Consider the following 25,416-nt stretch of genomic DNA (forward strand, 5'->3'; position numbering starts at 1 on the left):
GTTTATTAAGGAGTGAAAATTAATGACTTGTATCCTCCCTCTTGTGCGGAAGGCGTGGGAGAAGGAGGAATGCTTCATGGCCCGTGAACTGGGTTTCATACCACATGTTATTAAAGGTCATTCTGTTGATGGAAGGTGTTTGCTGTCTGATATCTTTTTCCATCTTGTGATACAAGGGTTTGGGTGCCTGTATTTTGTTTATGTGGCAAGATTTTGTGAGAAGACACCAGAAGCTGCCCCCCGTCAGACAGAGCCAGTTCCATCTGCCTTCAAGACGGACCAGCTGCTGGCCTAAAACTGAGCTGAGCAATGCTGGTCATGCCTTTGTGACAGCATGGTTAAGAAAAGGTAAAAAACGCTTTCTCACGTGGCAGCTGTGTGAGAAAGGAGTGCAAAAAAATGTGAGAGAGACAGTCCTGCAGGCACCAGGGACAGTGAAGAAGGAGGGGAAGGAGGTGCTCCAGGTGCTGGAGCAGAGGTTCCCCTGCAGCCCATGGAGAAGGCCATGGTGAGGCAGGCTGTCCCCTGCAGCCCATGGAGGACCTCGTGCTGCAGCAGGTGGATGTGCATTGAAGTAAGCTGCAGCTTGTGGAGAGTCCACACTACAGACCAAGATTCCAGCAGGAACTGTGGCCTGTGGAGAGGAGCCCACACTGGAGCAGGATTTCTATCAGGAACTGTGATGCCGTGGGGAACCCACGATGGAGCAGTCTGTAGGAAGGAAGTAGGAGAATCGTCAATGAAGTTGAGCTTGGGAAAAGGGGGATGGGGGGGAAGGTGGTTTTAGTTTTGTTATCATTTCTCACTATCCTACTCTGTTATTAATTGGCAATAAATCAGTTTCCCCAAGTTGAGTCTGTGTTGCCTGTGATAGTAACTGGTGAATGATCTCCCTGTCCTTACCTCGACCCGTGAGTTTTCTCATTGTGTTTTCTCCCTCTGTCCTGCTGAGGAGGGGGAGTGATAGAGCAGCCAGGTGGGCACCTGGTCACCAGCCAAGGTCAGCCCACCACAGTCCTCTAAATCTGTTTCTACCTACATGGAGATCTGCAGGAAGAATCAAATTGTTTTACAGTATGTTTTTAGGGAGTCTCATGCACTTCCACACCAGGTTCATCTCCAGTATGTGAACAGAGCCCCCTCAGGAACCATTTTTTCTGCTGATCTTAACCCCGAACAGTTGTCCTAAAGAGGAAGAAACAGAAGATAAAGGAGAAATTTAAATGTTTTATTTTGCCACCTAAAGGCAGATGCAATAACGAGGCAGATTGCTGTATTAGCCTTCTCTTTATTCTTCCAGGCTTGTGATATTGTTTTGAGCAGGTTTCTTGCAGAGAAATTTCCTTTGTCTCTTTGGAATTGGAGTGCACCATTCAGCTAATCATGAGAATATGCTTCCATTTACTGAGTTGTTGCTATTCTTTTGCTCCCTCCTTCCCTCACCCTTGTTTCACACAGAGGAAGCAGAAAACCCTGAAGTGACATTTGCTCAAAGTTTTGGTGTCTGGGAGAGGTAGCTTATACTGTTCGATTGCTTCAGGCTAAGTTAGCACACTCCCGGAGAAGAAATGTAGGGTGCATGTTTCTTACACTTGGCTGTGCTTAATGGGGAGGTTACAGGGCACCGTGGAAAAGCAAGCTATGTATTCCATAATGAGGTGGTGGATGAAATAGAGTAGAATGGTAGATGAAGGACATTGGGGAGGAATAAGTTTGTAAGCAGGGTCTTTGTCAAATGTATCTTCTAACTTTTAATGCCACTTTTCTCTGAAATAGGCCAAATGTTGCTATAACTACAGACACCTCAAGGATACCTCAGATTCTTACATCATCTGAGGGAAGGTTGGGGAAAAACACTTGAACGCGACTATTTCAGAACAGACTTTTTTGGTAAGGATTTGACCTCAGTGGAAATAAGTTTATATATTTGTTTCCTGCAGTAATGTTTGCAAGTGAGTAGCCTCATTTGTCATGTTTTGAAAACTGTGGTGGGCGATGGGTTCATAGGAGTGCTGGGTTGGGGGGTTGTAAGGTGTGCCTTCCTATTTCTGTCCTTTTCATTATGCTGTGGATGGACTCTAAAGAGGGAAACAGTTGAGAGACACTGTTATGGGGTGTTGGCCAAGTCTGTGAGATCCGGCCCCCCTCTAGTGGTGACACCTCTGCCAGGCTGTATGAGATGCTTTCTCCGAGTCTTTCCTTCAGTCATTTTTTTTTTTTTCTCCCTCTAAAACTGCCATTTAGGTCCCCTCTGTAACTGTGGTCAATATATATGATTACTATTACAGTTGTTACTTTGAGTTCATTCTGACCATCAGTGACACTGAAAATAGTGTTGTGTTGTATATCACTAGTGTTAGCTGAAATTTGCTACACCTGTAGTGTCATCTTAATTTATCTGTGGCTTTGAGGTGGGAATTTTCAATGTTAATTCTTAAATTAACAATGGGAGACAGGTGGAAAAGAAAAATATGCTGACAGTGCTCCAAAAAACAGCACTCAGGAAGTGTGTGTGAAACAGCAGAGTCGCTTCATAATCTGTTCAAAAATAGGGTGGTTTTTTGCAATGTCTCTACATTTTTATGTCCAATTGCCCGGGATAGATGCACTTTCTACGTGTTTTGAGTCAGCAGGCGTACATGTAGACTCAGTGGTGTTAATAAGTGTCTAAATATTATTATATGTTATTGCATCAGTAATGGTGACTTTCTCAGGAATCAGCACTGGAGCTACTTTTTTCTCAGTCTGTTACAAGTTGTAGTTTCAGAATGGACAACCTTGAGTCCACGTATTACTATATATTCCTATATGGAAGCAGAATTGGTTTTACTGTATTGGGCATTCTTTGTCTTCTGTTACTTGTTCTTCTGGCTGCTGAATAACTTAAATAGAAACGTTTCTTAGTGAAGAAATGCCATGCATTCTTTGTGGGATAATTGTCATAAACAAACCAGAATGCATTAGATGCCAGAGTCAGTGGAGGTCTTTGCTGCCTCTTTTTCGTTCGTGTAGCATCACTGTCTGTAGAAGTTGCTGACTACAGTAAAAGCTGGCTGTATATCCAGGACATTAGTCATTGATGCTTACTGGCAGATCGAGATGGCAAGTAGTTGAGACAACATATGTTGCTGTGCTAGATAATGACAAGTTGTAGGGTGTGTCTTAGAAGTATATGGCATTTTATAGTTGCATTACTGTGTTTTCATGACTAATACATAGCATTTGTCTATGGGATGATGCATTTTCCTACCATTTAGGGGGGAAAAGCTAGAATGCAACAATTGCTTCAATTAGAGAGGATTGACTATTTGATACTGATAGGCCTAATTACAGTGATAATAGATCACTTGCCTTCTTTTTCAAGGCAAGTATGGGTGAGATACAGTGTTGCTGAAGGTCTGAAGTGCATTTAAATAGATATTTCAAAAGTTGTCTGAGATACAGTGCCATCAATTTGTGGCTTCAGTTATCAATGAAGATATAGGTAGCTAAAATGGAAATACAGGCTTCCTAAAAGCCTAATAAAAATATGGGTAACTTACAGTATAAAAGGTGAAGCGCTGTACAGTTGTGTCGTGTCATATACAGACTTCTTTATTTCCCAGCATTCTTATTTGCATAATTTTCCCATTAGAGTTGAACTTACTATTTTTTTTAGGCTCTTACAGTGATTTGCTTGCATTTTGTCAAATCCAATTCAGACATCTCATTTGAATACCTTGAATTAGTACGATTAATACCATTCTTAGTACAAATGCAAATACATTCTTCAAAATAATTCCTGTCTTTTATTCAGTAAGTGCTGAAGAGTACAAAAATAGGAGCTTGGTGGGCTGGAGTTAAGGTTGTTTGGGTGACTTTTTTACCTTGCAATTTCTTGATTTCAAAACTCCATGTCAAATACAGAAATTTCTTTGGTTTCAGATCTTTTTCTCTCTCTCTCAAAAATTTCCTGCTCAATGGTGGATAGGTGCTTACTTGCACAATTCCAGCTTTTGTCTGTTGTAGGTTTGTGTGTTAGAAGTATAATTTTATAGTGAATTTTTCTATAATCTGAAAATTTAAAATCACTGCTTTTTGATGATACTGCTTTCATTAAAATTCTTGGCTAAGATTTGTGATGTAGTAATGCATATGCATATTTATTTAGTGAATTGCTAAATTCACTAATTGCTAAGCCTAGTGAAGGGCTTAAATTGTTTAGCTCTCCCTTAAATAGTCTGCAATTTTTGTTTAATAATGTATTAATAACTCGTATTTAATGATGTAGGAAGGTAGGAAAACTGGAGCACTTTGGTAACCTTACTGAAAGAAATGTAACTATATGAATTCTAGTATTATTCTGGTTATTTTGACAATGCCATTTGGGTTTCTGCAGTGGCAGTGTTCTATGCCATGTATGTATGTAAAGTGGCAGTTGGTAACCTGCCTGTAAAGCATGAAATCAGAAAGGTCCTAGTCAGTGGTGGTACTTCATTGTGCTAGACATATTCAGAGCTACAGGGATTGAAAGGTTTTGCCCTGAGGATGGGATCAGTTATCACTGGTGTGATGGCGGCGTGGACCCTGACTGTGCAGTGTGCCAGTCACCAAACAAGGCTCGAGGCTTCTGTTAAATCCTTATTTACCAGGCTTTTTATTGTTCACTACCAGCTAAGTGCTTATTTTGTGTAGTTCCTGTCTAGCTTCCAACATAGTAACATTTCTCATACAAAAGCCATGTCATTGTGCCAGAATTGTGCTCTTTTAAAGATCAAGATTCCATCTAATATTTTTCTAAACTGGCTTGCTTATTTTTTGGTGTTCTGTTACTTTATTTTGGAGTTTTAACAAACTTGTTCTTGGCAGGAAAAGATGAAGTGAAGCCAGATGTAGTTTGAAAACATCTTGATGTCACAAATAATGAATGAATAGTATATTTAATTTAAAAGACAAAGCGTACTCCAGTGCATGGCCTCCCTCCCCATATTTGTTTATATTTATTTATATTTATTTATATTTGTTTATATTTGTGTCACCTATTTCATAATGGAAGTTACAGGAAATAGTCACCTCAGGTGAAACCTAACTATACTGTCTTGGCAACCATGAAATGTACTTCTGCCATCATAGATTCATTAATTTGTTGTATCTCCTTTGTGTTAGATAGTGTAAGCAAATTAATCAAAATTCCTTTAAAAAACAGCAAATTCTATCCCTCTGTTCATTTCCATTTATGTAGCAAAAGCTAGTCTGTACAGTAACTTCATTATTTCTAATTACCCTGAAGTGTTATTCTTCAAATTAATGAAGCAAAAGGGGATGTGTAGCTTAGTGATTTGGGAAGTGTAGAGTTAAAAAGTTACAGTAAGAAAGTAAAGGTTTGACAACTAATTATTTCTGTATTTTAAAAATATTTTCAGAAGTTGTTTAAAATTTTAGTTTCTGCATTCTTCTTTTTCCCTTAATAAGGAACCCAAGAAAGCCTTTGCAAAATATTTTTCAGAAAGTTTATGAATTGTGACAGGAACAAGATACATGCATGCTGTTTTTCTCAGTATGTTCAAAAGGTTCTGCAATTTCATTAAGGCTTAACCCTTGTATTTTATTTTAGAACTTAAATATCCAAGTAAACCTGAAATATATACAGACTAATTGTAAGATGCAGTAATTTGAGGCAAAAGTACCTTCGTATACAGTAATATCAAAATAATTATGTAAATTTCAGAGGTTTCTGTACATGTTTACATATGCTTTTAAGGTACGTATGAAATTGTTACGCAGGCTGTTTTCCTTACTTTTCATTTCTGAAGACATGCGCTTTTCTATATGGAATTTTCAGAGACGTCTGAAAGCTCCTAGGCTTTCTTCACAGCTGCAAAACATTCAGAGGCTCACATAAATTCTAGGATTGAATAATAACAGTATCTTTTTTTCTTTCTTTTGCTTCCATTTGATCAGGGAAGTCTGTTTTTTTGGCAAAAATTATTGCCGCTAGTTGAAAAATGTGATGAGCATTCTGTATGTCAGATTCCATTCCAGTACTCCGTTTCTCAAAGACATTCAGATTTAGTATTAATGATACCTCTTATCAGTAAATTATAGTAGCAAACTTCTGCTTTTTCTATTAAGTTGTGTTACAGTGGTATTAAATGAAATGTATAGTTTTTATTCCTCTGCCTTATGCTGTGAATAGAATTGGGTTTTTATTATTTAGGAAGCAACAATAGATAGAAGTGTTGAAATGACCTTAATCTTAAACTGTGATAAATAGACAATAACAAATAATTGGCTTCCTTTGTTGTAAGTTAATTCTTGAATTCCTTTGTTGTGTACACAGTGTGTCCTATAACCCGTGGTCCTGAGGATGACAGGAAGGAATTTGCCTGTTATGATCTGCAGGTTTTTTGTTTTGTCCTTCTTGAGATTAACAGTTAAGGCCCCTGAAAACAAAGGATAGTAATAAAAAAAAAAATAAAAAAGCATTTTACTGTTATAGTAATGTATGCTATAGGAGCAGGGTCAATCATTGCTGTTCCACTTTTTTAAGGTACTACTTGAATTTTTCAAGGGCAAGTCAAATGTTGTGGCAACAAGTCCCTTTTATTCGATGTGAAGGTAAATGAGAGCAGGCATGAAGATGGAGCTCAGGTGGTAGGCTGCAGATTTAGTAGCTTGAGAAGACGTAACATTTTTGCGTTCCCAGTTTTTGATCTGCATGTCACTTAAGAAGGATCGGATGAAGGATGAGAGGTCACTGTGTACCATACAGTGCCATGCAGGTTGTCTTCAGCCTAGGCCTAAAGTTCAGTTCACTCTTCTGGATCTTGCTGCTCCTTCCCCTTTAAAGGAGGAAACGAGCAGTATAGACATGTCGATGTCACTGCAGAAAAGCATGGTTTAAAAAAAGGGAAGGTTTTCTTTGAAATCAAATTGTAAAATATGAAGATCCCCTGCATGACTCAGAAAGTTATAGCATGGCAGTCCTCTGCTAATATCTGATAATAAACATAGCTAGGAAAGCAGCAGGAGAGGGAACCAGTGGTAATTTTTTTGGAATGCCATGTTAGTAAACAAATACTCTCATGACAAACAGAAAACAGCAGAGGATTAAAGCACTAAAACAGAGGAACATTGAAGAGCTTTCTTCCCCTTTGAAACAGTCATAACATTCACTCAAATAGGGAGTACTTTAGTTTGATGGCAGAAGTGAAGGAAAGGAGAAGGTGAGGTAATGCTGCATCTGACTGCCATCAGAGCCTGGTAAGAGAAAGCAGAGCAGTTCAAGCATTGCTGTTGTATGGTAACTTAGAAGTGAGTAATTTTGGTTGAGGTGCTCAATTCAATCATACTGCCTTTTGGGTCAGCAGGGCTGCTCTCAGTTACTGCACTTGTTAGGCCATTGCTGTTGTCTTGGTAGAGGATGGAATAGTGAAACCAACTTTTTGTGGGAAGCAACCAAGTGAAGCAAAGTGGAATCTGACAAGGGGAATAGAGAGTACTGAATTTCAGCTCGCATTGCCGGAGACAGGAACAAAAATAAAAATGATAAAACCTTCCTACTGATGATAGTTTTGAACTCAAGCTGTGTCTCTGCGCAGCAAACTGACAAGTCTGGAACTATACAAAGGAAGTTAAAAAGATCTTCAGGCTTCTGCCTGTTTGTTCACAAAACCAAAAAATTGCTCTATGGCCCTAAACAGAGGATTCACATCATCAGCACTCTGGAAATGTATCTGTTACACATTGGCTGTTTTTCCCTTTATGTAGTTTAAGCAAATAAGCTTTGAAGGATCAGGGAGGAGGCTTAAAATATCAGCAGTGAAGAAGTGAGGAGATCATGAAGTTCCTTTTTTTCCTTGTGTCCTTCCCATCAGACATCTTACTTTTTGCCCAAGTACATTCCTGTTCCTTCCACTTAAAACAGATGACCATTCTTCAGGTCAGGTTGCCAATCTGGTGGTATGGGTAGGTGGCATTTGTGTGGTTTCTGATAAGAGATGTTTGTTCTGCAACACAGTTTACACATTTCTTTGATCCCAATTAATTCAGATGAACACTGGCATGCATTATTATTTTATGACTCGAGCTCACATCAGTATTATGATACCGCATTTTTCCTACTGTGGTAGTGAAGGAACAAAGCTCAGTAACATTTCTTCCTACTAATTCTCCTTTGTGTCTGTGTGCTTAAAATTAGAAATAAAGAATGAATAACTGGTCAAAAATCAAAAGCTTTTCTTCTGTTGCTACGAGCACTCACTTTGGGGATTGGAATCTGTCATTGTTGTCTCGTATGTTTTTATACCACATATCGAATCCATTCCTGAAGGTCTTCACCATTTTTATAGGTAACATTCTTTTATAATTGATTGAGATCTAGGAAATACAGGTCAGGTTGGAGAGTTACCCAAAGAACTTTTTTTTTTAATTGAAAGGAATTAAAGATATAATCCTTGTTGTTTGTTTTCTCTGAACATTGTCATTATTTACAGATGTCTAGCTGTCTATTGGCTAGATCTTTGGGGATATTATATGAGCTTTGGAATCTATACTTGGTTCTGTTTGCAAGTATTTCCGCAGCATATTGAGTCCTGCAAATAATTACTTTTTATTAGACCGAATAAATTTTAATTGAATGTTTGCGCTTTCATACACAATCTGTTCCATTTCAAGATTCTGTTCTTAGCACTAGTTTTATTTTGCATAATAAAAACATTGGCTTAATTTACTGTCTGACTGCAGGATTACGTTTATTAATTTATTTTAATAAAGAAGCGTAGCCGTTCAAAGTGTATATTTCTGATGGTTCAAAAAATGTACCTTCTCTTTTTCTCTTCACAGATTTATCCAAGAATAGATTAAGTGAGGTTCCTACGGAGTTGTGCCATTTTGTGTCACTGGAAACACTAAATCTATACCATAATTGTATTAAAATTATACCAGATGCCATAGTAAACTTGCAAATGCTAACTTACTTAAATTTGAGGTAAGTTTAACTTTGCCACATTTTTTGTTTGTTTGCAAATGTGTAAAGCTTTTTTTGTCTGAATTTTATGTGTTTCTGGAACAACTGACTACATCTTTCATTTTATTGGAAGCTGTAATGTAAAAACTCATTGGCTGTAGATGCAGCTCTGTATGAAGGCATTGTAAAGGCCAAAATGTAAAATTAATTATTTAAAGAAAGACCAAGTAATATTAATCCCTTTCTTTCTTGCAAATTCAGAATGCTAATCACATCAGCACAGTCAGATTCTTTTAATTCCCTTCTGATGATAAATTTTGTGAAACTTGACATACTTTTTGCAGTCAAAAAGCTGGAAGGACAGAGGATTAATTTTTTTTTCATGGAGAATGGAGAGGAAAAGCATGATACTTGGTCCCTAGTATCTTCTTATTATGCAAGAAGTATAGTTACTGCCTTTTTTAGGAGGAAGGGGCAAAGAATTAGGCACCATTGTCTCTTTTCGATGAAAAATGTGTGAATACTAATCAGTGCAGAGAATTGCTACTAGTTAAAGTGCAGGTAAATACATATTTGCTTTTGAGAGAGTGAATGTCAGCACTTTTTCAGTTGGGACAAGGTATGGAGGTTTATTTGCAGTTGAGTATGTAAAAACTGTGATAATGAAGATATAATAATCTGGTCTTTGCGAGAATGAAGTTTAGGCAGAGGGCAAAGTGTCTCTTAGGCTTTTAAATTCAAAATATGAAGGCTTGATTGTCAGTTTTGTAAACACTGAGGGTGCCTCTCAAGCCTTCCTGTGTTGTTACTGTACTGCAGTTTTTGCCACTGTGGAACACTAATTTTGGCTCTGAAAATTGAAACAGTATAACGTGTCCTGAGTATCTGCACACGAGTAAGGAATAGGACTTGAAATTTTGAAATGGTGTTTGCTAGAGATACATAAAGAAATTAAGACTGAATTAAATTATTACATTTACATAAAACATCTTAGTAAATTTAGGAATTAGGATAAACTCAATTAGAACTCATTGTAGTGATGGAATTTGAGTGAATCATGTCAAACCCAGAACAGTTACAGAGTTAATATCACATATGACATAAATTAGACAATCAAAACGAAAGGAAATTTTTCAAATTTTACTAAATAAGGTCATTTCCCTCAGTTTAAAATCTCCACTTAGATGTGCCCTTCCCCCATGTTGAACACAGTAAGCAGTCTGTAGAAGAAGGAAAGATATCCTTGACTTGCTAACCATGTTGCTTCTTGGCAAGAAAAACAAAGATTTAAAATTAATATTTTTCCGCCCGTTACTAGCAGAGCCCATATGCTAAATAGAACTAGAAAGTGATGCCAAGAGATATACATAGCCTTTAGGCCTGGGTGGATACTGTTCATGTTTTATTTAAAGAAATTCCTTTTAAACCAAATGATGATTTATTATTCACTTGCCCTGGCTACATGCCATTCCTTATCTCTTAGTGGGTTGCTTCTGAGTTCTATGGAACTTAAAAATGATTTTTTACTTAATTTTTTTTGGGGTGTCTGATCTGCTGCGTAGTTTAACTTTTTTAGATTCTATACTTCCTCAATTTGAGTTCTTTAGAACTTAAAAAAATATTTCTACTTCTTTTTAGAATAAGTTATGTCTTGGTTTTCTTTAAAGACACTACAATTGAGACTCCTGACTCCACAATAAGCATTGATTCTTTTTTTCAACTACTGCTGGTTACTAGTTGGATTTCTCGTTTTTAACATCCTTGGGTTTGTTATTTGATACCTGTCTGTCTCCCAGCCTGTGTAACAGAGATATGATGATAGTTTGCTTTGTAAAACATTTTGAGACTGTTGTGTGGAGCATGAGTATACATCTTTATATGCCGTTTTGTAGTAGACCACTGGATTGGCAGTTGAAGAAGAGATGTTTTGAGACTTGTGAAATTTTGATTCTTGTTTCCTTTTGTTTCAATTAAATGTTGCAACTCTTACTGACATTACACGGTACAATTTTTGCCATCTGTTTTCTGAGTTCAGTCGTGCATATTTGTTCTCTGGAGCCTTAACAGCTATGCAGAAGCTGTATTTACCTGGGTTAATATCATAGAATCGTAGAACAACAAGTACCAAGTAATCTTCAACTATAAGTGTGCTTTAAAGTAATTGAGAAAATAACCGTTTTATCTGTAACTTTTTTATTTGTCTTTCAGCTGGGACAAAAGACATCCACTATACTACCACAGAAAACCATAGGAATGTTTAAATACTTGCAAAATACTCTCATATGACTTTCTTGTATTCATTAGGAAGGGAAACAGCTGTTCTAGGTGACAACCAGACTTGTTACAATATTATTAAACCAATATAATGCATTTTTTACAGAGTGGATATGTTCCACAATACTGTTTAGTCAATAATTCAGATATTTTTGATGTGCAAGTGTTTTCTTAATGATAGCCATTCAAAAATTTAAATTTTATCTGCATAAAATCTGACCCATCTGAAGGAATTTTACAACTCTGAGACTTTTATGTGAGGGTACAGTAGAACGTCACTGGTGTTTTTAATGCTTGTTTTTTTTGTTTTGTTTCAGTCGAAATCAGCTTTCTTCTTTGCCAGCTTGCCTGTGTGGTCTTCCTTTAAAAGTCTTAATTGCAAGTAACAATAAGCTAGGGTCACTTCCAGAAGAGATAGGTCAGCTAAAACAGTTAATGGAACTGGTATGTTACTGATCTTTTTTTATTTTTTTATTTTGACTTCATATGTATTTAACTAGAAACAGTAAAATTCACTTTGCCAAATATATTTGAAAAAATCCCTGATACTGTAATGCAGGTTAAAACATTAACTTTTGAACTTCTCAAGTGTATTGGGTGCTAACACAATAATAGTTTCCTTTATGTTCTTCAGGACCTTTCTAAACAACATCACTGCCCTTGGTTCATTCAAAACTCACCTTCTAAGTTCATCATCTTTACCAGTTTTACTCACCGCCTGCACTGGCTCCTTGTTTTGCTGTATTAAGTTCATAGTTCTGGCATCAGGCTCTGCAAAGCTGTATTCCCCCTCTGTAGCACCATCTCCTTCTGCTTCCTTTGTTATTGCTATCTGCCTACCACATTGCGTTCCACTAGTGATGCTGGTCTTATCAGTCTATTTTCATTTTATTTCGCTATTTTTGTCATGCAACCTTCCTTTCCTGGAACACCCATCTAAACAGATTTACAAGATGATTATATTCCTCTTGTTTTCAAAGCTGTCCATGTGCCTGCCTTTTCTGCAAGCAGTAGATCATCTATAATATATTGTCTAATAAAGACAAAAGGCAGAAATTACTTGGTACCTTAATTTAATTGCAGATGTTTTTTTGAAGTTTGTATGTGGAAAATGTATATGAGAGAATGCTTCCCTTTCTCTCCCTTTATGTTCATCTTTTGGGTATTGTAGGCTGAGACTCTGAATTCTCAGTGGCATGTGTGTTATGTCTTCTGGTTATTTCTGTTCACCTTGACCTGTTAAGATACAAATTGACAAATAAACTACATTTTGACACTGCTAATTTATGCATAGTAAAACAAGGATATTTGAACTTTTTTCCAACTTCTTATATCTCCATTGACTGCATTTATCTTGCCCATCTTTTTGGTATCTGAAAGTGCCTGCTTATCATATTATTATTTTTATAACAGTAGTTTCTCTACTAAATTATGTTACAGAAATTGAGCTGACCTTGCTTTAGGCCGCAGTCCTGCTACTGGTTCTTCATATGTGGAGTGGCTACTGTGGGGCTTTTTTCCTTCTAGTATTGTTTTTGTACAGCATCCTGTGTTATCAGGCTTCTACTATTTATTCCAACTGATCCGGCTGTTGGTGAGGGTTGGGGGGTAGTTACCTTTTCGTTTCTGGGTTATACCTGAGCTAAAGACTGCCAAGTTTGGTTTGTTTTGTTTTGTTTGGTGAGCATTTTAAATTTATTTATCAAATAGTTTAAGGGTTTTTTGTGTGTGTGATGGGTTTAATTAGATTACTGAAATTGTTTTGATTTACTTAATCTTCAAAAAAATGTGTTAGGCTATAGAATTGTTTCTGTTGTGCTTAAAATAGATTCAATATAAGATTATGGTTCCAGTTTTGTGTCTAATTAAAGTTGAACAGTACTAAACACATCCTAATTTAGGGGATAGTGTGACTGAATAGGTAATAAACAAAGACTGGAACCTGTTAGGTCTTGATTGCTTATAGTTTAAATGTAGCCTAGCTTAGTGGTGGAGGCCTTGTGTGAAATAATTGAAAGACTTGGCCTGATTCTGTCTGGTCAAAATCACATGTTTTATTTGTATCAACTGAGGTCTGTGGTAATATTTCCAGTAAAGAGCTGCTGAAGTGCTTTCATATCTAATTTCCCCTCCAATTTCAAGTTTGAACCCTCCCAGTAAGGTGAACTAGAATTGCTGAAGCTGGAAGTGTTTCATTTTTTAGTAAGAGTTTGTACTTAGCTTAATAGTAGCCCTTATCCTTATTTTAGAATTTTGAAGAGTTAAAAACTAAAAGCTTGAAAATCAATGTAGATTATACTCAAAGGAGATAGGGTTTGTTTGGGTTTTTTTTTTAAACAAATCATATGTTTAAATTAACTTCTGGAATACTGGATTTTCATATTGTTTTCCCGTTGCAGTATAATTTCAGTGTTACTCTGTCATGAAGAACATAACAATTCATGTTCTAAAAATATTTCAAGTGAGAGGCTATAGCAACATGTCACTTTGGTAGCCTAGAAGAATTATGAAAGCTGAAAGAGGTCTGATGCTAGTTCTTTGTGATTAAAAGGTGAGGGGGGGTAAGTGAATAACAAGTTTTTGTTAAATTGGGCACAGTTCTGTTCAGATTACCTGATTACTTAGTTTGATGCCACCGTAAGTGTTCGGTACATTTCCAGTGAAATAAGTTACATTATTTAGCTGGAAATGACTAAACTGTGATGTATTGGGAGAAGCAAATACTGGTAGGATTGAGAGCCAGTATCTGTACTGGCATATATAATGTGATGCAGTTTAGATAATAAGGTGATTGTTGTTGTAAAACGAGTGAAAAAGAAAAAAAAAAAAAAGAAAAAAAAAAAAGATTGTCATGCTGCAGTTGTTGCACAAAACATCCAGCTGTGTGAGAGCAATGCCAGCCTGAACAGCATGTGGCCCTTGAGTGACACCACCATCCAGCCCTCTGGCAGGGCACGCTGTTGTTTTGGAACATACACAGTGTTGGTGCTGAGCTGGCCCAGGGGATCGGTCCTGAGAAGTGACAGATCCCACATGACTGCATTCAGTTCTTGTATTACTAGGACTTTGCCAAGCACCCTCAGGTTTTCAGTGTTTTACAGCTTTTCACAGGCTGCATGCAGTAAAATCTGTGTGTACGTATCAAATGGATTTTTTTGTTGTTGTTATCTAACTTTTTGAAACAAATTTTACCTCTGCAGTCACTCTTGAATGATACAAACATAGTTTGCTGCAAATTAGGTCAGATCTTTCCAACTAACTACTTTATTCCCTCTCTTCTCCAAAATGGGGTAGGCGATTCTTTTTCTACTACATGTATATATTGACATAAATTTCATACTTGTGGCATAGAATGGCTTAGATATTAACATGAAGTAGATTTTCAGGTATTCTTTTAAATTTTAGGGTTCTGAGTTATATACATCTGACAGCTATCTTACAAGCATCCAAATAACATATAAATTATTCTCCCTGCAGGATATATTCAAATTATTTGAAAGATTTGGTTGGGAAACTTACTTTTATTTGCAGCTGCATAACTTGATCATACCTATACTGTCAACCAGGAGGATGAGTGCAAAACTGGTGTGAAGATAATCTGAACCTTACTTTCCATCAAAGAAAAGTGATTGAACAGAGATGACTCATTAACTGCACCCGAAACTATCAGATGTACAGTAAAATTCTATTCTTCATCCTACCAGGCAGTATTGCACTTCTGCCTTCTCCAGAGAATGGCTTTCTCCATCTCTGGGATGCTCCTGTCTCACGTTGGAAACCTTTAAATCTCTGAGCAGGGATTTAGGTAATTCACCACATTCATCTGATCTGGGCCAGCAGCCTGACCAAGTGGGAGCTCCTGCCTTCTGTTACCTAAAAGGATGCATGTGCTTATGTACCTTGTAGCTTCTTTTTGCCATTCCGTATGGCTTGTATGTCACAAGCTCTGACAGAATCCACCTGCTTATTAGGAATAACAGCTCAGTCAGGAGTCCCAAGTTTTAAAATGGATGTAAGGAAGAAGTTTACCTCAATTTGGATGGTTTGGATAAACCATTCTTTCTGTGTGTTAATAAATACGTTAATATGAGCCAGAGTACCATATTTGTTTTTATGTTTATATTATGCTGCATTTTATTGGTTTAAGACCATTTAAACTTTACCATAAACAAAAGAAGAATGTTGATGATTTTTATTTGTTTTCATGCCATTGAGCTTCATGCCACAGAAATTAATGTTAAACTTAAATATGCCTTACATTTCTCTGACCTTGAGAAACTGTATCTGTGTTGTCATGGCAGGATGATACAGAATTAAGGCAAGAAGTCTGACCTTCAGCAAACACTAGCCCCTGGAACCTGAGTAGGTGTTTGGACTTCACTTCAGTTGTCTGTAGATGTCCATGAAGCGAAGTTCCAAACTGCTGGTTATCTGGTTCCTTTAGAAAATCACTAGCCTGAAATCCATAGGCATGTGACTTTGATAGTATTGCTTCCATTACTGCCAAAGTAATGAGAAAGATAAACACTGTCTCTGTCACATACACACTCACGAAGTCTAATAATAGTCAAGAACATAAGTATAACTAGAAATAATGGCATAGGTCTTTGTTTTCCCCAGCTATTCAAACACAGTAATAAAAAAAATAGTTGGATTGCAGTGTTTGGTAGGATAAAGGATTCTGCTGTCTCCGGAGATCTTACGAATGCTGACATGCTGTCACAACAGATCAGTCTTATTAAGGATGTTTTGAAAGGTTATAAGTGGACTTTGTTTTTGAGGCTATACGCTGCCAGGCCATTTTTGTTTTTTTTTTTCTTTTAACTTCCTTTAAAATTCTCTGTCTCTTTCCCTGACTTATTCTGCTGTATGTGCATAAGTATACTTGGTCTAGAGTTTCTCTGCCACAAGGTGACTTCCAAGTTTGAATTCTGTGCTCTAAAAATTAAGTATATAATTATGAAGTTGTTTCAAGTCTGTAAATTAGGACAGCAAAGCTTTAAAAATAAATGGTCTGGGAACAGTGCAATTAACTGTACTTTGTGGCAACTTGGGCAAAACATGCACTCATTAACTGGGATTTTTAATTTCCTCATCTAAAAGCAAAAATGATTTCCTGACTCTGTTTTGACAAGGGAAGGAAGTTTTGGCAGCAGTGAGATTCTGTTATGAGAAGAAACTTATCTGATACAAAGAGCAGCATTGCCAGATCAGATTGTCCTTTTACTATATTTTTTTGTTAACTAGGTTTTAGACTTAAAGATAGAGAGTTTGTGTAACACTTTTGACCAGTATTAAAACAACTATCTCCAAAGAGATGACCTGGAATTTTGTAGTCTAAGAGCTCCCAGATACTGTATAAATCCATCACCTGAAACAATCAAGAGAGTAGGAGTCAACATCCTAAAAGTATTCCTTTGGCTCTTCAGGAAAATTCCCCACTTAGCTCTCATACAATGAAGCACTGTTTCCCTTTTTTAATGTAGAAATGGAAGCATAATTGGGATGTTACTCAAATTTACAGGTTACCTGGGATGTAAGCAGAGATTTCAACGTCCTTTTGATTTTGCATTGAGCGTAGATGGTTTGGCAGTAAAAATGATAGCAAGTATCTGAAACCTGTCTCATTTTAGACTGACTTAATTCAATAAGTTGATCTTTAGTACAGATTTGTAGCAATTGCATGTTAGCAATAGTGTTAAAGTATAATATTTATTACAGTAACACTACTGTATATAAACTTGTTGCTTGAAATTATGCTCAGTATAGCAGATCCTATACTTTCAACTCAACTTAACAGCAGTTACTGTTTTAGGAATGCCAACATGAGGATAGGTTCTGGTTTCATCCAGATTATAAAACCAGTAGAATTTAGCCATCAAAATCAGACTTGCTTAGAACCAGTCTGGGTTCTTAAGGAATACCTTTTACAACAATATGTTGAATATCTGTATAATACTAAGCAAGACCTGTCTTACTTTAGTATGTCCTCCTATTCGATGTGATTATAGAACATACACCATTCCTGAGCATCATTACAGAATGCTGTTGCTGTGTTATCTTTTTTTTTTCACACTTGCTTAAATATTCCCTGTAAAAGAACAGGAACCTTTTTAAAAAATCAGATCCACACTGTAGCAGTTCTACGTTTCATCCAAACATATTTGATTATATAATCATGGTACTGTGTTCTTCATATGAATGGAAGTTAAGAACAAAAAGGTAAAACATCTTAAGTAAATCGTTTGGAATGTTTCTGTAGAAATTAAATTAACTTTCACAATTAACTTGTTCTCCAAATAAGTCTTCGCTCTGGGTTTGAAGTAATGTGTAAACATTTTCTCATGTATTTAGTTTTGCACTGTGGAGACAGAACACAGATGGTTGTATGGTTTCAGGTTAATAAAATGTTACAACAGTAATAGCAAATTATTACAATTTCACATATGTATTATTTAATATTTAGGAGATAGAAGTTCATTATTTCTGTTACTTTTGCTGTAGGATGTCAGCTGTAATGAAATCACAGCATTGCCACAGCAGATAGGCCAGCTGAAATCCTTAAAAGAACTGAATGTCAGAAGAAATTACCTCGAAGTTTTACCCCAAGGTAAAAAAAAAAAAATCCTGGTACTTTTATGGTAGCTCTTTTTATTAGCATTTTGAAAGTATTTTTTTTATCATGTAAGTGAATATGATTAAAAAGTAGTAATTACTTTGTGTTCAAATTTATTCCATTTGACCTTGCAGAATATGACATTCAGTAGTACTCACTAAATAACAGTGTGAGTTCTTTTAATGAATTATCTTTATGATTCTAAGCATTTTGTAATTTGCACAAATACTTTCCTGTGAATGCAGTATGGGAACTCTCAGCTGAGTTTCAGGGAAAAAAAAGGTCAAAGTATTTTTAAATTTATTGTCACTTGTGTAACAGTAACACTCTTTTCATTTCCCAGTATAGAATGGAGTAAATGTTGATTGTATTCCTGCCTGAGTTTGTATTTTTCCTGGATGCAAAAGAAGGTTTATTCAGAAATATTTTATTATTTTATGGCAAAAATAAATACAGATATAACACCTTCTCTCTTTTTTGTTACTTTTAGAACTAGTACAGCTTCCCTTGGTAAAGTTCGACTTTTCCTGCAATAAAGTACTTGTGATTCCAATTTGTTTTAGAAAGATGGTGCAGTTACAAGCATTACTGCTTGAGAATAATCCTTTGCAGTCTCCACCAGCACAAGTAAGTAACATCTGTCATTTAAATTGTGCCTTAATATTGCGTGGACAATAATAAATTATAGCCTATAAAATGTCACCTTCTGCAATTGCAGGCTTCTGGAGTTCAGTCATCACAGACATTAGTTGTTGATATATAAATAAGACACAGAAAGTATCTTATGTTCTGTGTATGAGCCTGTGTACCACTTGAACCAATATGAGTCTAGAAGATTTCCATTCTGTTAGCTACCTGTTTATTTTTGTCATTCCTAGCTGCATATGAAACTTAATGTTGGAATATGTGTATAAATTTGAAAAAGAGAACTGAGAAACTCTCTGGATAATTTTTCTGTCTGTTAATAAAAGCCCAGTTATAGAAGGTTCTACAGTGATTTACTAATAACTTAAAAATATGCAGACAGTCTATAACGTAATCCATGTGAATTTTATTTTACTTAATAGTGTAATTTCTTAGATTGTGATAGACAAAGAAATCAAAACTTCTGTTCTGAACTGTAGACCATGCTGAGAAATGATAATAAATGAATGGATCCTGTGCTTGCTCCTTAAGGACATCTTCTTTTGACTTACTAGACTGTAGGTTCAAACTACATCTCTGAAAGCTACAATTGTTCTAGATCAACTGTTGAAATACTTCAGAGTTTTTATTACATTGGAGAAATGCTTTTCATAACCAATGGTGATGCTGTTACTAAACTCAAAAAGCACAGAGCAGCTTTCAGCAAGCACTTGAGCTAGAAGTGTGCACTTAAAGAAAAAAATTCTAAAATGCAGGGGAAATGCATCATAAAGATGCTTGGACACTAGTAAAAACAATGTGACTAAGAGTATAAAGGACATGCTGATTAATTAAATGTCATTATTGACTAGTTTTGGAAAACAATTATTCAATTTAGTTAGTAATAGGCCATAGGATGTATTTTATTGTAATTCTGTTTGAGTTAAAAGCTTATTTGGATATTTTTAAGTAGAATACAGTCTTTTCTTGTTTTCTGTCTTACTTTCTGAGGGTATTTATACTGGTACACACAAGTAGTTGATTGGATAATTGAAGCAGTTCTTAGTAATTTTAAAAAAAATCCATTTTTCTTGACATATCTATTGTGACAATGTGAGTTGGTTTTGGGGGAATTTCACACCAAGTGACATTTGGAATAAATTATTTCTTTCATTCTAGTTATAAACCTAACTTTTTTTCTTGTCCAACAGATTTGTACAAAGGGTAAGGTGCATATATTCAAATACCTGACTGTACAGGCCTGTCAGATTAAAACAGTAGACTCACTGTATCTTAATGCTATAGAACAGCAGCATTTGCCACAACCTGTGGAAGAGAGGTATGTATGAAAGTCTCGCTTAGTTTTTTCGTGTAACACTTATGAACAAAGTGAAATAAATACATTTATACCTTTAGCTTCCAGAGTTTCATTTGTTTAGACACTTTTTAGAGTGTAGTTTTTTGAAGAGATTTGTTTTGCTTTAATGTATTTTATTCTAGTGAAACCCCTATAAGAGTTTCAAACAAAATATTTTTAACAATCAGTTCTGATTAAAGTTAGCAGCACATTAGGAAAGAGCTTAGAAGTGAACCTTAGTTTAAATCTAACCTCTTACTAGTAGAGTACTGGATTATATTGAAAATAATTGAGGTGGTAGTATCATTACGTGTTGGAACTTTCTTGTAAATCTATTAACACATTGAGTAAGTTTTAATTTATTGTGCTGTTTTGTGATTTATATGTTGTTATACATTCGTTGCATAGTTGTTTTAAGCTTTTTTTATTCATCCAGAGGCTTATCCATCCAGCAAGGAGAACTGCATGAATGTTGAGATCCTTTTGAAGTGAAATGTGCTGATTTGTTAGCGAAATGAAAGACAAAAATCTTTTATGTCTTTCTTCAAACATCTAGGAAATGTCATCTTGTATGGTGGTGTAAGGACAGGAACTAGATATGAAGCAGCTCTTTTTTATGAGAATCTCCATAGCTAATTGGAAACCAGTTTTTAGCCAGCTCTTTCTTCACTAACATGGAAAGTGTAATATAGCCAGTCAGGGAAAGTATGATAATGCCTTATTGTTGGGGAGAAGTACTCAATAAAAACAAAGTGTTGATGTGAATAAAAATAGGCATATTGCTGCTAACACCCTGGGAAAAAAAAAGAGAACTGTTATGGAATCTCTCTGTCAGCCATCTAGATAAGGTTTCAAGCAAATGGTTTTCTTCCATGTATGCTTGGAGACACCTTTGTGGATTTCTGTCAGATAAATGCCAAAGGTGGAAAGAATCCAGGATGAAGAGTAAGTTTTCTGTGTGAGAAACACCTACTGGTTTTCTGCTTTGTTCTTTTAATATACAAGAAAATTGACAGGAATGTCATGTCCTGAATGACATTTTGGTCATATAGGAGCATACAGGTTAGGGTAAGGGGTACAGAGTAGGTACCAGTTGGTAACTAACAGCCTAATGTTCTATCACATAACAATTACCAAATTTTTATTTTAGAGAATAACTTCACACTTGTAAAGAAAAAGCATAACCCTGTTAGGATTTCCATATGCAGTTTCTGCACAAAATTCTTAGTGTTCACTGATAAGAGATAATTTAAGATTAGGATTAATCAGATACCTTATTCATGTGGAGACTGATAAAGTTGTTTTTTAAATTGCTGTGTCAGTCTGAATTTAGGATTACAGCTTTCAGGTTTGCAAATGAGAGGAAAATAAAGCATATTTAAAAAAAGAGTTAGGTGATGAGTGTATTGCATCTAATAGTGTACTTTAAAATGAGTGGAGGTCATACCAGGTAATGAAATCAGAGGAGAGAGCAGTTGCCATTATAGTCTTTTCTTAAAAACCTAACTTTCAAAGTTTATTTTAAAGCACCAAAAGAAGGTTTCTGTGTTAATAACCACTTTAAGCCGCAGGGAAATATCAGTTCATTTTTAATGCATTAAGGGTTACAATTAAATCAGTTGACTCCAGTTTCAGTTCAACTAGTTTAGTTGCTTTTCCCATGGCTAAATGACTTCAGTCGGACTCCTGTGCTACTTAGCTGGTAGCTAAGTGTTTTTACTTAGTGGATAGACAAAAGCAAGCTTTATAGCAGATTATTTCTGTTGCTTTTGTTAATCCTTAGGCTAACCAGCCATTCCATCTGATCTATTTTACTATCACCAGACAGCAAATGTGTATTTTTTAGCCATACTAGGTTATTTCACCCTCTACCATTAAGACTGGTTGGAATTTTACTTTCATTAAAGTGAAAACAGGACAGAATTCTAATGGCAAATGCTATGATAGCTTTTTATTGATATATATTTTTTTAATTTGCATCTAGCATTGATGACATCTACCCAAGTAAAAAGGACTCAGATTCAGGTGTCGGTAGTGATAATGGCGACAAACGTTTGTCAGCAACAGAGGTAAGTTGCCTGAATTTTGTGTCCAGCTTCCCTTCCCTCCACACCCATATTTTGACTATATTTTAAGTTGGGTAACAATGTGAATACGTTATTAGCCATGAAAACTGTGCCACCACATCCTTGGCATGAATTTCTTGCTAAGAAATGACTAAAACAAGGATAAAAGGAGATTTTTTTTTAGTGTGATGTGGTTTTTTTTTGTCTGTACACTTTCTGGAGAGGGCAGTGAGATACTTGCTTACAAATGGTCAACAGCCTACCAACAGTGAAAATTCACTACAGTTTTCAGTTTACATAATCTAGAGAATGAGGACCAAACCAGAATCCATGTCTGCTCTTTCCAGTGAAGTAAATGTCCTAACAGGTTACGTGCCTGGCGGCTTCCCACTTCTTTTCTCTCCAATTGATGAGTCTTTCCTGTTGGGAATTAAGAGGAGTTCAGCGTGCCCAGTCCCAGTGTGTTCTGTGGTGTCATGGTTATGGCAGTTTGCTGTAGTGTAGGAACTTCAGAAGCTTTGCAGAACTTAATGCATTTGCATGCTCTGGCAGTTAGGCAGTGCTGGAAATAAGCCTTCAGAATTTTTTCTGAACTATACTGTCAGACCAAGCAAAGAGAAAGGATGGATTTCTGAGACTTGTGTTGTCCTAAGCAGCTATAGCTGACCTTTCTAGACCTTTTTTCTGAGGTCTGAAGAGGTCTAGACCTTTTTTCTGCTCAGCTGAACAGGGCACTAAATCCAGTTAAAGTTGAACTGAATAAATAATGTTAAATAATTTGCAATATAATTCAGTGATGATCTTTCTTAAACGTACAAATAATAGGATTTGTGGTCTGACCTAATGGGAAATATTCAGGTCACAATAAATAAATGGGCTTCTTGGTACTTAAAATAATTTTACACTGATTCTTTAGTGTTTCTCTCCTCCTTTGAGCAAAAGAGATTCTGTTGCTTTTGAAACAAATGTATAAAGAATCAAGCTTAGGTACTGAATTTGGAGTTACTAAAAAGCAAATTGAAAATCACTCCACTTACACACTGATTGGTCTTTTAAATACAAAAGCACTTAAAAAAACCTCTCAGGGATTTCCAGGTATTTGGGCAAGTTTCTTTCTAGATGGAAATGAAGCAGAATTATCATGAATTCTAACAAGACTTCTAATGGTTCCCTGCATGCAGTCCATTAAGAGACGCTTACAAACTGTTTGCCATTGTTAACACTTCCTGAAGCTGAGTTAGCTCGTTAATGAAACTGATATTCCAGAATTTCCTCTTTACTATAAATAACTCCTTTAGAAAGTAAATCATCTTTCCTGTAATCAAAACGTAGCAATCGGAATGCTGCAAAAAATTGTTTTAAACACAACCAACAGTGAACCAATACACTTTTATTAGCACAGAGGCTTTTTATAAGAGAACTATTTACTAATTCCATCCCCACCTGACTACTGCTCTACTATCAAGGAGGAAATAGATGCCGAGATCAATAATCCCAAATTAGTTTGGTAGTGAATTCACCACTCACTTTTCCTTCCTAGGGCCCCTTTAATACCCGTGTTACACATGAGAATTGTGCAGGAAATACTAGCATGTTGCGAGTACAGATTCACGTACATTGTTAATTACAGTCAGAAATCTACATACCAAACTTTAGATAAATATTAAATGTTCAGTCATAAAGTGATCATTAAAACACATTTTTTGAAGTTTTTTATAAATACATCAGGCAAAAACAAACTACAGTTTAATCTGAGGACTAGTGGCTGTTGAGTTTCATCTCTTTTACAGAAAATGCTACAAGGTCATTTTGCATTTGAGTAATTTAAAAATGGTAACTTAAATGAATTGCTTGTTTGAATACTATTTTTTTAGGAAGCTTGCTAATTAGCTTTGGGTCCATACACATAGGAGGGAGTACTTGATGAAATGAACAGTTTACTTATTTCTGTCTGGCTTGTTGGTAGGATGATTACAGGGTCAATTCTTCAGAACTACAGTCATATTGGGCATTTCAAGTAAGAGATATCTTGTAGTGTTGCAGTAAAATTGATTGTGGCAACTTGAAAGCAAATTCTGCTTTAAGGCAGTATGCTCATGTACCTCATCTTTTAGGAACAGTGTAGCATTTTCATTCATTTTCCACCTCTCTTTGGCCTTATTTTTTCCCTCGTTAAAATTCATTAGAACAACAGACTACTTGTTGAGATCCAGATGGTGTCCCTGCTTTAGTACTCGTAAGTGACACATTAGTACCAGCAAGAATGTATATGAAGATTCTTTCAAAATGCGTCTTCTGAATTCAGTGTTGGAATAATGTTACGTATTTTTGGTTATTGTATGTCTATTGTAATCTTCTGTTGCCAGCTGAATAAAAATAAAACTGTGGACAAAGGAAGTGAGATACAGTATTTCACCTATGAAGGAGCGATACTTTTGTATTATTGCAAGCTGCTTTGGATAGTTTCTATTTCATAGTATACTGGCAGGAAACACCTGGCAAATCAATTGCAGAATTCTGTAGGCCCTTAAAGTGAGACATAGCCTGTTAAAGGAATGAATTTCTGTTTCCAGATTGAATGGCCCGTGGCTTTTTTTACACCAACACTCCAAAATATTTTCCTAAAAGCTGTGTGTGTTACTTTGCTGAGAAAAAAGTCTCACCCGTTTTAGTATTCAGAACTTGTAAAAATGCATGTAAGAACATTTTACTGTAAAATTTTCAAATGATAGTTGCGAAATTAACAAAAAATGAATCTTTGAACTAGAATAGCTAAATTTAGTGCTTAAATGTTACATGAGATACAACCTAATAGAAAGAGAAGGAACTTCACTGTAACCTTGGTTGTCTGAATGAATTTATATTGTGCACGTCTTCTTTTTTAAGCTGTTGGATTGTCATTGTTTCAGGTATAGAAGAACTAGTGAATTTTGTGCTTAGAATACTTAGTGTGGTTTGTTATTTTCTGTTTGAGATACTAATTTGTTTCATTTTAAAATAAAATTTATTTTAAAATTTAAAAGTTATTTTAAAAAATGACAAATAGGAACAGTACTGCAAATTAGCTCACTTCATTAAAGCTTCATCATTTTGATAAGGCTTTATCAAGTCCCTGAATATCCTTTTGAATTTTTTCTCTTTCAGCAGAATACAGCCAGTGAATTCATAGAGTTAATAACATACAGTTTATTCATAAAGAAGCACATTTCTCGTGGTCCACATTTACAGAATCTGTAAAGTCCAGGGTATTCTTGGCAAATAGGAATAACCACATGTATCTTTGATACAGTTTTTTAGAGGAAAGCAGATTTGCTCCATTCCTTATCACAAACCTTAGCTCCAGGATTTAAAAAAAAATATTTTCTGCATGGAATATGAACATCTAAAGGTAGCAAGAATGGTATAATTCTACTGGAAGCTAGCAACTATGGAACTGAATAACTGGTTGTATGTAATAATTTCCCATTCCATTGCAGATCTTGTGTTACAATGGGCTGAACTGATAAACAGAGCGATACCATTTCCTAAAAAA

The 25,416-nt window shown here is 35.8% G+C and overlaps 1 protein-coding gene across 3 annotated transcripts in view; it reads left to right on the forward strand.

Annotated features, from left to right (window-relative positions):
- LRCH1 (leucine rich repeats and calponin homology domain containing 1) overlaps positions 1–25,416 on the forward strand; it is a 134,948-nt gene that overhangs the window by 55,885 nt on the left and 53,647 nt on the right. For all 3 annotated transcript variants that reach the window (XR_011050293.1, XM_068424951.1, XM_068424950.1), the window contains exons 2-7: positions 8,824–8,968; positions 11,539–11,665; positions 17,726–17,831; positions 18,328–18,464; positions 19,673–19,800; positions 21,803–21,887. Coding sequence is in view for 2 of the 3 variants with exons in the window: in XM_068424951.1 (XP_068281052.1) it covers positions 8,824–8,968; positions 11,539–11,665; positions 17,726–17,831; positions 18,328–18,464; positions 19,673–19,800; positions 21,803–21,887 (728 nt within the window). In the remaining variant the exon portion in view is untranslated. The remainder of the gene's footprint in view (positions 1–8,823; positions 8,969–11,538; positions 11,666–17,725; positions 17,832–18,327; positions 18,465–19,672; positions 19,801–21,802; positions 21,888–25,416) is intronic.

Source organism: Nyctibius grandis, chromosome 2 (assembly GCF_013368605.1).
Source record: "Nyctibius grandis isolate bNycGra1 chromosome 2, bNycGra1.pri, whole genome shotgun sequence".
NCBI lineage: Eukaryota > Metazoa > Chordata > Aves > Nyctibiiformes > Nyctibiidae > Nyctibius > Nyctibius grandis.